This window comes from Pyrgilauda ruficollis, unplaced genomic scaffold (genome assembly GCF_017590135.1).
Source record: "Pyrgilauda ruficollis isolate IOZ18807 unplaced genomic scaffold, ASM1759013v1 scaffold13, whole genome shotgun sequence".
Taxonomy (NCBI): domain Eukaryota; kingdom Metazoa; phylum Chordata; class Aves; order Passeriformes; family Passeridae; genus Pyrgilauda; species Pyrgilauda ruficollis.
The window spans coordinates 1,634,683-1,649,471 of record NW_024511432.1 but is presented as its reverse complement, the minus strand read 5'-3'; the positions used below and the strand labels follow the sequence as shown (position 1 = coordinate 1,649,471).

Here is a 14,789-nt window from a genome sequence, read left to right as displayed (position 1 = left end):
AGCTGTGTCTCTGGTCTGTGGAAGCACAAGAGATCTTTAGGTAATTCCTGTTAGCTGTGATGATCCTGCTGTTCTCCCACCATAATTGCAGTCACAGCAGTGGGACATTTTCATCCCATGTAGTGTCACCTGAAGTGCCCCCATCAGCTTTTTCAACACTTACTTTGGGGATGATGAAAATGTCATATCTTGACTTGTGCAAAGCTGTTCTCAAAGTATGAACCTGCAGAACCAGAACCAGTGTGACTTCATTTTCTCAGTGTACCACTTACTGGTTAGCTGTCAAAATAAAGAGCTGTTGAACAAAGTTCCTTAAGTTTGTCCTTGATCTGGTTCACTTCAATGTTTTAATTACCTGGATGATGAAATAAAAATGATGCTTATTAGTTTTACACTAATTGGTGTAAAAAATTGGTCTGAAAAAGGCAGGGTGAAATCCAAGAAGGATGAGCCAGAGATGGTAGTGCTGCAGTGATGTTTGACACACATCGTGCTGGGGACAGCAGCGGGGACAGTCCCCACGTGTGCTGCTGTCCCTCTGAGGTCCCTTAACCACAGACCCAAGGGGGACTCTGGCAAGGGAGTAGTTAAAGCTAAAGGGAAATATAGGTTGGGCATTAGGGAAAAGATTTTTGCAGAAAGAGTGATAAGGTTTTGGAATTGTCTGCCTGGGGAGGTGGTGGAGTCGCCATCCCTGGGTGTGTTTAACAAAGCCTGGATGTGGCACTGGGTGCCAGGGTTTAGGTGAGCTGTTGGGGCTGGGCTGGACTTAATCTTGAAGGTCTCTTCCAGCCTTGTGATTCCGTGTGATTCTGTGGTCTAAAATGTCCCTTTTACATGTGATATTTTTGACACGTGCTCTGTCCCTTACCTGTTAGCTGGGATGGTTCACATGACCATGGAACAAGTCAGCTTTGCAGAGGTGCTGTTGATTAATCTCATAGATTGGGGACCAAGAGGCTGACTACTTTTTAAAAATCTTCTTATTCTCTGAAGGTCTTTGCTTTGGATAAAAACAAAAATTGCAAGGTGTATCATAAACTGTTTGTTATAGACATTTAGAGTAATTTTTTAAACTCTAAGTAAAATTGTATTGAACCTGTGTTCAAAATTAATATGGAGCTTGACCCTTTGATTCTCATTTTTGGCTTGAAAAGATGATACATTAAGATGTATTGAGGTTCATAAATGGATTTACAGCATATGGATTTTTTATATACTTTTGCAGTGGAATTTGGAGTATTTTTCTTGTTGTTTCTGATGCACTTGTGTCTGCAGTGCATTAAAAAGGTGATATGTGAGTATCTGTAGCTTAGGGAATTGAAAACTTCAGTAAAGAAATCTTTTATTTGTTACACCATTGGAGCTATTTAGAGTAGCATTGTAAAGCTGCTCTGTCCCCTCAGTGTCGTGCCTCCCACTGCAGAACCAGTTCCATGATCTCCAGGAGCTGCTGGAATGCAGTGACAGTGGCTGCCAGTTCTGCAGGCACAGGAGAAGCTTTCAGCTGCTCAGGAGGTTTAGGGGCAGGAGAGGGGGGGTTAGGAATTGCCCACCTGTGCTTACACCATGGCAAGGTTTCTGTCAGCCCTGAGTCCATAAACTGATGGCATTGTTTATACAAGAGTTATTCACACTGTGCTGTGGTACTTCATGATCAATGTGTTCAAGGATCCACCTTAGCTGAAATTCCAAGGGCCACCCTGGAGCAGGTTAAGAGTCAAAAGGTTTAATGTGATTTTTGGCTGTGCAAAGGTTTGTTTCATCCTTTCCCAGTTTGGTTTGTCTGCAGCTTTTGTCTAAAAAGAGGATATGTTCCTCATCCTAAAATGGGTTGATGAAGAAAGATGCTGGGAGGTGAATTGTTTGAGAGGCTGGTGAGCCTGTAGTGTGTAACCAAGATAATCTTTATCTCTCAGTACTTGTGGTAATCTGCAAGGACGCCTGGAGCTGCAGTGTGGGATTTGGTAAATATAGCAGCATGAGTTCAAGGCATCCTCTCCGAAAATCAAATCTCAATTATGATGTTATTTTAAAAGGATTTGGATGTTTCATATGAAACTGATATGAAATGTTCATAGATTTGCTTTGCCTTTAAATAAGTTTCATTTCTTTTTTGTACAGCTCCCCCCATACAATGAAACAGTTTCATGTGGTATTAAATCCACAGGTAAGTTTCATGATGGTAAGAAATCAAGATTTTTTTTTTTTTTTTAAACTTTGAGGTTGTGACACTTTCCTGAGATTTACTGTAACCTCTCTTTAAATACAATTGTTACAACTTGCTCAGCACCTACACAGGCATATATTAGGCAGGTTGGATTTTTAAACTTCACTGAATGATAGCTGTGAGAGGTTTTGAAAATCCTGCATTGAACTTCAGCTAATTACAGTGGGCATCTTATTCCTCCTTCACTTTGTTGTTACACAGTCAGAGTCCTGTGGAAACACTGTGGGATGTGGCTGTGAAAATGAGGGGGGCTGAAGAGCCATAGCATGAGTATTTTCTAACAGTTACAGCAAGACTGCTCTGCAAGCAGTGCTCTGGTCTGTGCTCCCTTTGACTCTCGTTTCTGCCTGGCTTGGCTATTTTTCTGGAGAATCCTGGTTTGGTTTTTTTAATCTCTTGATGAAAGTGTGACTTGATGTAAAAATGAATTACAGAGTTCCCCTTTTAAAGCTGTAACGCTCACAGGTCTCCTCTGCCTCAACCCACACCTCTTAAAACCTGACCTTACTTGGAGCTGCAAGAAGTGCACAGGTAGGTGGGAGCTGCCCAGGGGTCCTCACTTTAAATAGTTTGAACCAAACTTCCACAGAATTTTAAGCAGCAGGTAAATTAGTTTTTGGTTCCTTCCCTGGACCAGAGAGCAAGGAAGCTGAGACTTAGACAGATGTATGTGAAAATGACTCCAGATCTCCTTAGAAAATCATGGAAGTATCTGACTGAACATTTCTCAAAAGTGCTCAGAAGAGGACCAAACTACACATTAGTGCTTAAGAACACCTGATCATTGTGCTTAGAGACTTTAGCCTTCCTTTTAAAGATGAACAAGATGGGCAGTCAGAAAGAAGCACAAGTCTCATTTGAGAGCAGATCAGCAGCACTTCTGACAATTCAGGAGTTTCATTTAGTACAGGACCAGTTTTAGGACCCTGAGTAGCTCTAAATAGGAGTTGGAAAGGTTCTTCAAAAAGACCATATGGTGTGAATTGTCTGTTGATGACAGGGGCATCCAGTCATATATTTCTTTGTCTAACTAGATTTAAGTTTTGTTCTTTCAGACTGGGATTTTAATGTTCACAAGCCATACAGAAAGATGGTTTGTACAAATGTCTTTCAGATCATTCCTAGACCTTGAGAGACCCCCTCCCACAGCCCTGAGATTAGGTAATGACAGCAAATTAGGTTTTGCTTGAAAAATGTCTTTAACAAGCTTGCACCGTACTGTGCATGCACATTATCACTGTGATGGCTGCATAGGAAGCTGTGCAAACTAAACTGGAATGCTTGGTTATGCAGAATATTTGTATTTATTTATGATGACACACACTTACCATGTCACCATTCCCCATAGTCTTCATTTTTTTCTGTACTTACATTCAGTGTTTAACTTTATTACAGAATCAGAATATCTGTTAACACCTACTAGGAGTAATGAAATCATGGCTTAAGCTCTAATATGCAGAACTCTGTTCACACTAATTAGTACTGTGCACTCACAGATTTTGGGGCTGTACATAGACTGTCCTTGGAGCATCTGTTAGTGCTTGTTTCAATATGTGTGCCATGTTGTTCATGGCACAGAGATCTGTTTCAGTCCATTCAGAAATAGAGCTGTGAACTAGATTGAAACAAAGATGCCCCGAAGCAAAGTGTAAAGTCAAAACAAATAAGAAAAAAAAATTACCTCTGATTTTTCTCAAATGAACTTGACACAATCTTACAGCAAATGAGCTTTTGCCAGTCATTCCATAGACTACTACTGGTATTATTATTCTAATCCTGCTGTAAGGTACAAAGATTAATTACTGAGCTGTAACTTCCTAATTTGTGTGTTAAATGCTACAACATCAGTTCTGCTCCTGGCAAGGTTTCAGCCTATGATGTTCTGTAAGGGATGTGTTCTATTTTCTGCCCACTAGCCCTGAGTGGGCTCTTGTGATTGTTTAGTGTACAATAAACTGATAAATTCATCAAAACCAGAAAAAAAAGCTCCCTTAGATGATGTTTTTTGCTGGGTTAGCTCTGGGTCACACAAGTGCTGGGAGCTTGCTGGGGACAGAGGAGCAGGACAGGGGTACAGAGGTGACAGCTTTTACCTTGGCCTCTGATAGACTTGACTCGCCCGTGGAGGGAAACCACATTCTTTGTTTTGAAGCAATTACTATTTTCTTTAACTTGGATTTTGGAAAAGAAGTAATCATTAATTATTTGAGCTGGTAGGACTTGAAATGTGCCCAGTAATTCATTTGTTTCAAGGTTGGAGGAATATTGGGTGTTACCAATTGTTGCCTGTGCTTTGTGCTGTTGTAACAAAGGGTAGAAAGAACCATAGACAGATGAACTAATGAGCAATGGTTTTGTTGTGGATTTATATCCCTTAAAGCCCCCAAAACTTTGCATTTGCATTTGGAGCTGTGTGTGCACAGCCAGCTCAGGCTCTGTGGCACTGCCAGCCCTGGAGCAGGAGGTGCTGCCTGAGCTCTCCCAGTGCACATCAGGCACAGCTTCCCCTGCCTGGCTCCAGGCTGCTGATTTTTTAAAAAAGGAACTTCAGCTTTCTCTTCTGGGTGTTGATGGCTCATCAGTGATTGCAGAAGTGTTGGTGAATGGCAGACAGGGTGTTAAAAATGCTTTCTCACAAGGAGAGGGGGGGGGAAAATTAGAAATTTAAAAATTAGAAATTTGAAATTCACTCTCTTGCTAAGATGATATAGAGAAACCAGATGTGTATGGAATTTTTACCCATTTTTATTCTTAAAAAGTCTCCTTTAGTCTGACTGGCAGCAAGATTGAAGTTGATATGTGACCTGTTTGCTTCTCATTTAGTCAGATTAGTAGATCAATGCAGAAAAGCAATTAACATCTTTATAATTTGTTCAGTAAATCATAATATGTTGGTATTGCATGGATAAGTGAGACCTCAACACACATTGTATGTTTGTTACTCTTCATTTGATGTTAAAAAATGCAGATTCTTGTTCTTTTCACATTTTTTAAAGCTAAAATATTTGTTAGCAGATCTTTCTAGAAGATACCCAGAATTGCAAAACTTCTATATAGAAAGTCATATATCAAAATATTCCCTACTAGATTGTTTTCCCAGAGGATTGTTTCCTTAGGTGTGTGGATAACTTCTTTTTTGGGAACTGTTGGTTGCTTTTTGTTGTGTTTAAAAAAAACCCACCTCATTTTCAGTGAGTCTGTGATGTACTTGCAAATACATATTTGTTGTTGTCACGCATAATGCAAGTTGCACAAAATCTTTCAAGTTTAGTGCTGTATCCACTTAATTCCTTTGGAATTAGTGCCTATTGTTGTTTGGTTCTGTCGTAAGTCTTAAAAATTGGAAATGTGTTTGAGCCCCCATCATTGAGGAAACACAAAATGCTAAAATGCAATGTCTTTGAAACAGTAGCGTACATATCCTAAAGACCTGCAGAGCTTTAAAATGCCAGCTTACCTTCAAAATTCCTGAAACTTTCATTAATTTTATATCTTTACTCAGTAGTTACAGAAGTAGTTGTAGCTGAAGTATTTATTGTTTCCAGTAAGCACACATACATTATAATAATAATTCCAGGAAATTGAAGAACTTGGTGACCGAAAATATTTAGTGATACTGCAGCCTGCCATGAGAATATTTAGTTCCAGGGCAAATAAATAAATCAATAAAAGGAAAAGACCTGTTCATAACTTTTCAGTACAGCTCCTATATACAAGATGAATGCTGATTTATATTGAGGAATGTGTTGTATTGTGTGTCATAAAATCCTGGATTCACATTTATCATTACTCTCACATGGTAATGCATTTAATTATGATAAAATTAAAGAACATATAAATGAGCTTGGAGGCTCAAAAGCTTTAATTGTAGTGTTCCATGCAATTAATAAATATATTTTTCAGTTATTAAAGATTATGGTAAATGTTTGGTTATGATAAATCACACCAGAAAAACCAAACCCAGCCTCTCAAAAAGCAAACCTCACATCTGGAAAAGTTAAAATGGGAAAGGCTTGGATTTTGTAACTGTCAGTGGAACAGACTGGCTTGAAAAAAGTGTGGAATTATTATTATTATGGTGTAAGTATTACACCATATCTTATAGGCAATTATCCAGTAATTAATTTAATAGAGATTATTCCTATAGACCTTGGACTTTAATAGTTTTTCTTATGAGGGGAATTTAATTGGGATTATGTGCAGGATTCTGCTGTGATTTGGAAATTACCTAACTCTGGTTAAGAAAACCTGAATCATGCTTTGCTGTCTTTAAGAAAATGGTCTTTTGAAAGTCGTCATGGTTGAGAGTTGAGATTCCTTTTGTTTGGGGGAGCGTACTTTGTTTTCTGAGTTACAGGAAAATAGGGGAGTGTTTTTCTTGCTTTTGTAGCTTTTTGATTCCATGTGATTCTCTAACTGAGATATGCTTTTTATTATCCAGGGGAAGAGTATCAGAGAATTGAATTTGGTGTTAATGAAGTTATCGAGACTCAGTCATCTGTCCTAAATAACACCGACTACAGTATTTCGAGTACTCTGAATCCTCAGGCTCCAGAATTCATTCTCAGCTGTGCACCTGCTCAGAAAACCCCAGACGATGCTCTCAGCGACACAAACTACAACTCCATTGACTGCCAGTTCAGTGACCCCGCCCTGGCTCTGGACAGCGGCTCCAACGCCGAAAACGACGCCTTGGCTGGGGGCCTTGGGCAGAGGGAGCGGAAGAAGAAGAAAAAAAGACCCCCTGGATACTACAGTTACCTGGAAGATGTCCCTGACGGCGTGGCTGCCCCGGAGGCGCTGGTGAACGGCCACGCCTCGGCCGCGGGACTCAACAGCCTGAGCGCGGAGGACACGGAGCTGGCAGGAGACCTCCCCTCCCTGGCCACGCCGAGGACTTGCAGCAGTCCCGCCAGCTCCGTGGACTTCCTGGCCGGAGCTGCGTGTGCCGAGCCCGGCCCCGGCGCCGCAGCCCCCGGCAGGACTGCCGGGCAGCCCGAGGTATGCCGCCTTGCTCATTCTGAACAGTTCTGCCTCCCCTCGGAGGCCGTCAGAGAGAGCCCCCTAAGGACAGCTGTTGTACAGGCTTATGCTGGTACTGATACTACTGAAACTCTTGGCGTTACTAATGGACAAACACTTGAATCCTCTGGTGAGGACACAGCTGCCAATGGGGTAGAATTGCACACTGTGGAAAGCACTGACTCAGACCAAGCTAAGCCTGAGGAAGCTTCACCTACTACTGAGGCAACGGTCCCGCTTGCAGGATCAGTCCCTGTTAATCAGCCTGCAAAGTCGTGGGCTAGTCTTTTTCACAATTCCAAGCCCTCTGCTTCCACATCTGTGGTCTATGTTGAGACTAAGTATACCCCTCCTGCCACATCTCCTCTGGTCCCTGAAAAACAGGTTGAAGTCAAAGAGGGACCTGTTCCAGTTTCAGAGGATCCCGTAGCCATAAAGATTGCAGGTATAGTTAATACACGAGTGGATGTTACACTGCAAGAGTATTAGCTCTGCTTGTAAATAGGAGTGTGGAATATTGATAGAGAACATTCCTCTGGTAATGAGCTGACTGTTCAAACACTGCATGAAGGATGTCATCGGAATTAGCCAGTTTGTATCCCCCTGAGTAAACATTCCAACCAGGCATTGCCATGTCATTATCCCAGATACAGGGAAACTTGCTGCTTGTCAAACAACTTGTCAAACAGTCTGTGGAAGTGATCTGTGGTTTCAAATAGGCTGTGTGCTGTTACAAAAAGGAGAATATCTTAGGTTTGTTCAGAAAACTGTGTTACATTATCCAGTATTTACAATTCTGTAGTATTCCATTACAAGAAGAGTATTACTATATTTTTATCAAAGTGGCTGAAATTCCTGGGCACTAAACAGCATTGGAAGTGTAATGGCTACATTGGTCTTGCTTCAGAAATTTCAATTCAGGAAATATCATATTTACTAATATGCTTCTTGAGGGGTCTGTCCTTCCAATTTACCCATTAGAAACAGTATTGCTTTATCCATAACCAAGGCTAGCTAAGGAGCTGTCCAGAGGGGACATCAGGACAGGGAATGAGTGATACAAAAGTTTTGACTCTTGGTCCTGTCATATTTGTGGTCCTAATGGGAAGTGCTAGAAACTGCAGGAGGCTGGTTGTGCAGATTCAGCCAGCAATGGTGAAGTTCTCACAGCTTGGGTGCATTTTCTGTCACTGACTCACCAGTGTTGGAACCAAAGTAATTATTTTAAATCTGTGAAGTGGTCAGTGTGTGAGATGGCTTTGTGCAGAGTCCTGCTGTTCACGCTGCAAGCTAATTTACAGGTACAATGCTGTTTTGAAAGTGACAGCTTCAGGTCAGGCTTCCACTCTGAACAGAAGCTGACCTGGGGATGATGTTCAGAGTGCCCAGAATTGTGTGCTGCCTCTCCTCCCCTCCTTACTCAGCAATGGTTTCATTACTCAGAACTGTCTGTTGGGAGAAAAGCTGTCAGAATAATTTATATTTCAGTGTATATTCCACTTAGGTGTCACAAACACTCTGTTAAAACAATATATATATATATATATATATAAAAGCAGGTGGTTACAGTCTGTATGAACCCATATGGAGAATGTTGTCTTAAAATCTCAAGCTGTCACTTGGTAATGATTTTTAACTTAAAACTATTTTGTGCCCATCATAAAACTAGGATTGCTTGCCATAAATAGAAAAGGTTTTTTCTCTTGTCCAAGTTGTTCCAGCTGTAAGTTAATTTTTTAGACTTTCACTGTTTCTGTACTATTTTTGCCACCAGGTGGGAGCAGAGCTTTTTATTCACTGTAGTAAAACACAAATGTAACTTCTACCCAGTTTTCTTCTGCACCTTCACTATTAGCTTGCTCTTTGGGCAGAGGAATAATCTTGAGTATAGATAAAAGGAATTCATCTGCTCATTGTAGCTGATTTAGGTAGGAGTTATTGCTGCAATTCCTGTAATTCAGATGCTGCTGGTTTCAGTGTAAGATGCTTACTTGGAGATCTGAATGCCATGTGATCAGTGTTCTGCTCTGTGGAAAAAGGTGTTTTTCTTCATTTTCTATATATGTACTTAAGTGTTCTCTGTCCTGTTTGGAAAACAGGTACCTGAGTGCTTTGTTCATCCACCCACACTCAAAAATGTGTTAGAAGAATTCCAGTTCATGATTTCCAGGCTCTGTTCTGTAAATATTTCATTTCAAATCTCCTGCCTCTGTGATCATCAATGTGTGAGGGTCTGTGTGTTTATCAGGTGTGTTCCTTGTTTTCCCTGTGGCTGAGTTGAGATCCTCCTGCTGGATTTGCTGGGAATTCAGCAGCTTCAGCTCATGCCAGTGGGAATGAAGTTTTGACCACAAGTACCAAGGAGTGCTGGACACAGTTTAACTCTACACCTGAAGTATCTGGAGTCAACAGGCAAAATTTACAAATAAAATCAACAAACAATGTCATGCTGGAGTGCTGGGGCCCTTCTACACAGTTTTTATTTAGGACAGGTGCTCAGCACACGAGAAGTTGCTTTTCCAGGGACAAATCGTTGGTTTGTACTTCAGTTTCAGCAGTTATTACAAGGGAGGTTAATGATTCACAGGCACCCTGAAGATAATTTAATGCTGCTTAATTCAGCCTGCAGAGATCAGTGGTTCCTTTAGCCTCAAAGACAGAAGCTGCATAAGCTAAGGAGATGATCAGGACTAGAAAGTAAATAGAACAGACACATTTCATGTTGATCTTGATGAGAAACAAATGCAGAAGAGGTAATTTTAGCAAGTGTCCAAGATGTATCCGCTGTGCAGGTGCTGCACTTGAGTGTGTAGAAAGGGACAAGTGCAGTAATTATGTACCACAGCCTAATTTAGGTGCTAGGATGAACAAATTAATATCTAAGGGATAGTAAGGTCATAAATTATATTGGTAAAAAAATATGACTCTTAAGGCTTTACTTGCCACATTTCACAGTTGGTTCCCTACCATTATAACCTGGTAATTAATAATGCCGGATTATAATTAATTATAATAATTTATATTGTAATATTCAGTATTGTTAAATATTAAAATTTATTAGAAAGATAAATTATTGTATTTTATATATATATATAAAGTTGGAAATAAGCTAAGGAAATAAGTGTTTGGAAAAATACTAATTCTCTGAGTAGTCTTAAAATTGAAGTGAGAGAAACTGAAACAATTTTCTGAATTGTGTTCTCTTGCAGTGTTTTCACTGTGGGTGATGGAGGTAACAGTGCCCATAAAATCTGTACAGCAGGCAGGATTTCAGATGAATCAAAGAACAGAAACTTTTAAAATCTGACTTAATCTGGAATGATTTTAAATTAGTGAATCCAATAAATGCAAGTATGGAAGGCACCAGAACAGGAACCAAATGAGAGAACAATGTAAAGAACTAGTGCTAGATGCATTAGAGAAAAGGATCTGAAAGTTGTAGGGAATTGATGAGTGTCTTTGGTGCAGCTGAAGAAGACAAAGTTTTTTTTCCTCAGTGTGTGTCAATACCAATTTACATGGAAAACATGGAAAATAATTCTGCTGTTGCTCTTGAGGACTTGATGCAATGGCTGTCTTTGGGCATTCCTTCTGAAGGAAAATTTCATGGTGCAGCAGCAAAAATGGAAATAAGATGTAAAAACCATGTGGGCAAACATGAAATATTCAGAGTTAATTTGTCTCAGATGATATTGTTGGCACAACCATGGTTGTAAATCCAAATTTACAAAACAAATTCATAAAGAAGATGGTGATTCACAGTTCTGCCAAGGCTGGTGATAAAATTAAACTAATTCAGATTTTAAGAAAGGTGTTCCAGTGTTGTACAGCAGATGATTTTATTCTCATTGTAAAGGTAGGTAAATGCTAGAGCAAGGAGTTGTGGAGACATCCAGGGTCTGAGGGTTTTATAAACTTCAGAAATGCAGCCTTTTGTACATTCAAACTGCATTCTTACAGAAATGTTTTTGTTTAGGGTCATCCAGCAGTGTTGTCCTGGGGTTTTTTAGGCATTGTCCAGATTTGAGGAAAGATCAGAGTTACTGAGACAATATTCTCTAAATCAGGGCCTTAAGCCAAGTGTTCAGTTCCTGACTTGTAACCACCTTTATCTCTTCAGCATGGACACCATATCCACGGGGCTTCTCTTGCCTTAAACTCTGGATTTGCTTTGTTAGGAAATCACCTTGTTAAAAAATCTTTGAGAGGTAATTCTAATAACAAAACCCAATGAATGAACTTCAGCAAAATGCTTTCTCTTTACCAACAGAAATACGTAAACATTTCCTCATTTCACTAATCAGTACCCTCCAAAAGAAATAAGTTTTCTGGGTGATAACATGAGCTTTCCAACAGATTTTGAAATTTTTATATTTTCTCATGGTTGTAAGTCTGTTTTTCTTCTGATACACTTGTAAAAGTTCTTTAGTTACTGTGTGTTTGATGTAAGCTGAAAATGTGGTGTTGGATGCAATTGCCGTACACAAACCCAAGTCTTTGTTAAAAGAAGCAAAACTCCCAGGAATTGCACTGGAGCCTGCTCACAAAGCAGCTTTGTGACCACAAGAGGATGCTAAAGGTCCTCTTAATAGCTTTATTGAGCACGAAGCAAAAATAGGGAAGAAAAGAGTTAATGTAAAAAGTTATTGATAGACACAAACAATAGAAACATTTTCCGTTACTTTTATCCTTATTTTCAACAATGATAAATGATGTTAACAGAAATATTGTGTGTCAACACAGTTCAAATGTTGCTGCTCTAACAATACATTCTGAAGTACTTTAGCAGTAATCTAATAACATATTTTAGCCTTCACTAGAAAAGAATCTTATCCTGCATCTGTGCTACCTCATCTTTCATTTTACGTTTCTTTGCTGTCTGCTCTTTCAGGTGGCATGTTCTTTATGCAATAGACAACTGAACTAAACATTTTTTTTTTTTTTTTTTGTCAATTTTGTTTGCTTAGAACTGATGTTATCTGCAGGAAATATGATCTTATAGATTGGGAGATAGCTTGGCAGTAGAAGGATGTGGATTTTGTTTGCAGTTCTGCCATCTCCTCTGCTTACTTACAGCTTTGTACCTCTGCTCTTGTACCTATGTCATGTTATTTTGTCTTTTAGTCCTGTAGTGAACAGCTCAAATTCTTTCAGTTTATAGCACATAAGAGCTTTAGAGCCCCTCATATTTATTATAAAAATAAATAACCCTGGTTGTACACAATTGCTATATTTACTTGCAATTTGTGTTTTGTCTTGTGTACACCTTATTTTTCAAGTTTAAAGTATATGAGCTCCAATATAAACAGTTCTTATTTAGTTTTCTAAATAACAGGTCAGGATTCCTGGAAAAGCTCCCTTTGTTGCTCTTGGTTTCATAACTGGGACAGATTAATGTGCAGTGGTTTCTAAGTTTTCAACTTGGGTTTTGAAAGCAGGAAAGAGTAGGAATTAAGTTATGTAAGGCTGTTATCTCAGATTTTGGAAGTGTTAAATAAAACAGCCTGTTCTGAAGAGCAGAGCACATCAGTCTGTGTGTTTGCACTGAGATGATTTTGTTGTAAGATAGTGGATGGTGAAACTTCTGAACTGAGACTGCTGCATTGGCTTCGTCCCTCTTCAAAGCAGAAGAATGTGGAAAATACTTCATAAAACTGGTGACAAGTGACTCCAGCTAATGGCATTTTATATCTGTGTATGTATCTATGTAGCAATATAAATAAAATATCTGGATTTAGGAAAACAACCGCCCAAATCAATAGGCCTTGCTTTGGAATGACAGTGATCAGTTTTGTATCAGCATCTCCTGATCTGAATCCCGGGATCTTCAGTGGAAGAAAAACGTCTGGTTTGGAATGTGAGCAGTGCGTAAATGGAGTGGAAATCATCTGCTGAAGGTTCTGGGAATCTTGTTCATTGATCTGAATTACTGTGTAATACTGCAGCAGGTATTTGTTTGATGGCCACAAGAGTTTTGTTGATGCTCAATTTACTGTTTCTCATTCTGCAGAAATACTGGAAAATGTAAGACTAATACATAAACCAGTGTCTTTGCAACCCCGGGGGCTGATCAACAAAGGAAACTGGTGCTACATCAATGCTGTATCCTTCCCTGGGAAAAAATTAATGCTCTTAAGTTGATATTTTTATATTATATCTGTCAGAGTTTTTTTGGATTGTTCTGGTAAGTATTTTATAGAAGTGTTTCGTTTTCCTAGATCCTGCTCCTGTGGTTAAAATGTTGTAGTGTAGCAGCCAAAAATCCAGGGGGATTTTGGATCATTGAACCTGGTGTGCAGGGTTCCCCTGCAATCCTGTTTGCAGTTTGTTACCTGTGTCAAAATATTTCAGAACTGTAACTTCTCCTGATTGAAGCCCTTGTCATTTCTAGCAGTGTTTCCCCATGACTCTGTGCATCCATTTAAATGGTTATTTCTCTTTTGCACTTGAAGTAACTGTTCTTACACTTGGCCCTTGTTTTGCAGTTTTAAGTGGATCATTTGGGTTTGTGCTGAGCAGGTTGTCACTGTTGTCTCATCTGTGTAAAGCAGCACTTAATTTAAATTAATCCTTCTACAATCTTACATATGGAAGATGAGCATACTCTTAATGAATTGGATTGTATTTCTCTGCAAAAATAACTTTCACCCTGAGGAGCAGAAAGCACCTCCCCTCCATGGTATATTATGATATTAATAAAAATATTAATAATGGTCTCCCATGGCAGCAAGGCTGACTGCAAATGACACTTGGGATACTTCTAGAGCTGGTACTGCTAGTGAAAAATGTTAACACCAGTTTCAAGACAGATCATGGCAGATCCTAATAAACTATTTCTAGGCCAATGATTGTGCTTTAAATAAAGCTTTTATTGTATATAACCAGTTCTGCACTCATTTGGTTATATACACTATATACCTTGGCTCCCATTTTTTTCATCTTGAAGTTTTACATTGGAATTTATTACTCAGCTTTTGCACACTGTAGGGATCAAATGAATCTCTCTCTTCAGCAGTTGAGATCGATGCCTTATTTTGTCATTTCCCTTTCCCTCCAGTTTTTAGTGCATTTCTTCTGTTCACTGCTCTCACCAAGCTGTGATGTTTTTAGAGTATTATTCTTCCAGCATACTCTGGAGTTTTCCAGGTTGCTCCTGACCCTTTGCAGTGCAGACTGTCTCACATCTCAGTGGGTTTTGCTTTGGTTGCAGGAGTGACTCACACCCATAAGTTTCAGCTGGTTTCTTCAATCCTTCTCAGAAAATGTGTTCCAGATTATCTCCTGCCAATTTTCAAATGGTTAATTCTCTAAAGTCTTTCCTATGAAAGTTCTTTTCCTATGAAAATTCATTTCATCCTGCTTCTGGATGAAATGTTTCCTTACCCATGGATGAAAGCTTTTGCCATGATTAAAATGTCAGTGAAATCACTGCATGTTACAAGATGTTACAAGATGCTGTTGTTTTTTTTTTTTTTTTAATACAATTTCTGTACATTATTGGTTAATATTGTGTTAAAGCTTCATCCTCTTTTCCAGT

General features: G+C 39.3%; 1 protein-coding gene across 1 annotated transcript in view; it reads left to right on the top strand.

Annotated features, from left to right (window-relative positions):
* Positions 1-14,789, top strand: part of USP10 (ubiquitin specific peptidase 10) — a 44,664-nt gene that overhangs the window by 19,341 nt on the left and 10,534 nt on the right. The window contains exons 3-5 of the mRNA XM_041458718.1: positions 2,125-2,170; positions 6,672-7,697; positions 13,263-13,354. Of these exons, the coding sequence (XP_041314652.1) occupies positions 2,125-2,170; positions 6,672-7,697; positions 13,263-13,354 (1,164 nt within the window). The remainder of the gene's footprint in view (positions 1-2,124; positions 2,171-6,671; positions 7,698-13,262; positions 13,355-14,789) is intronic.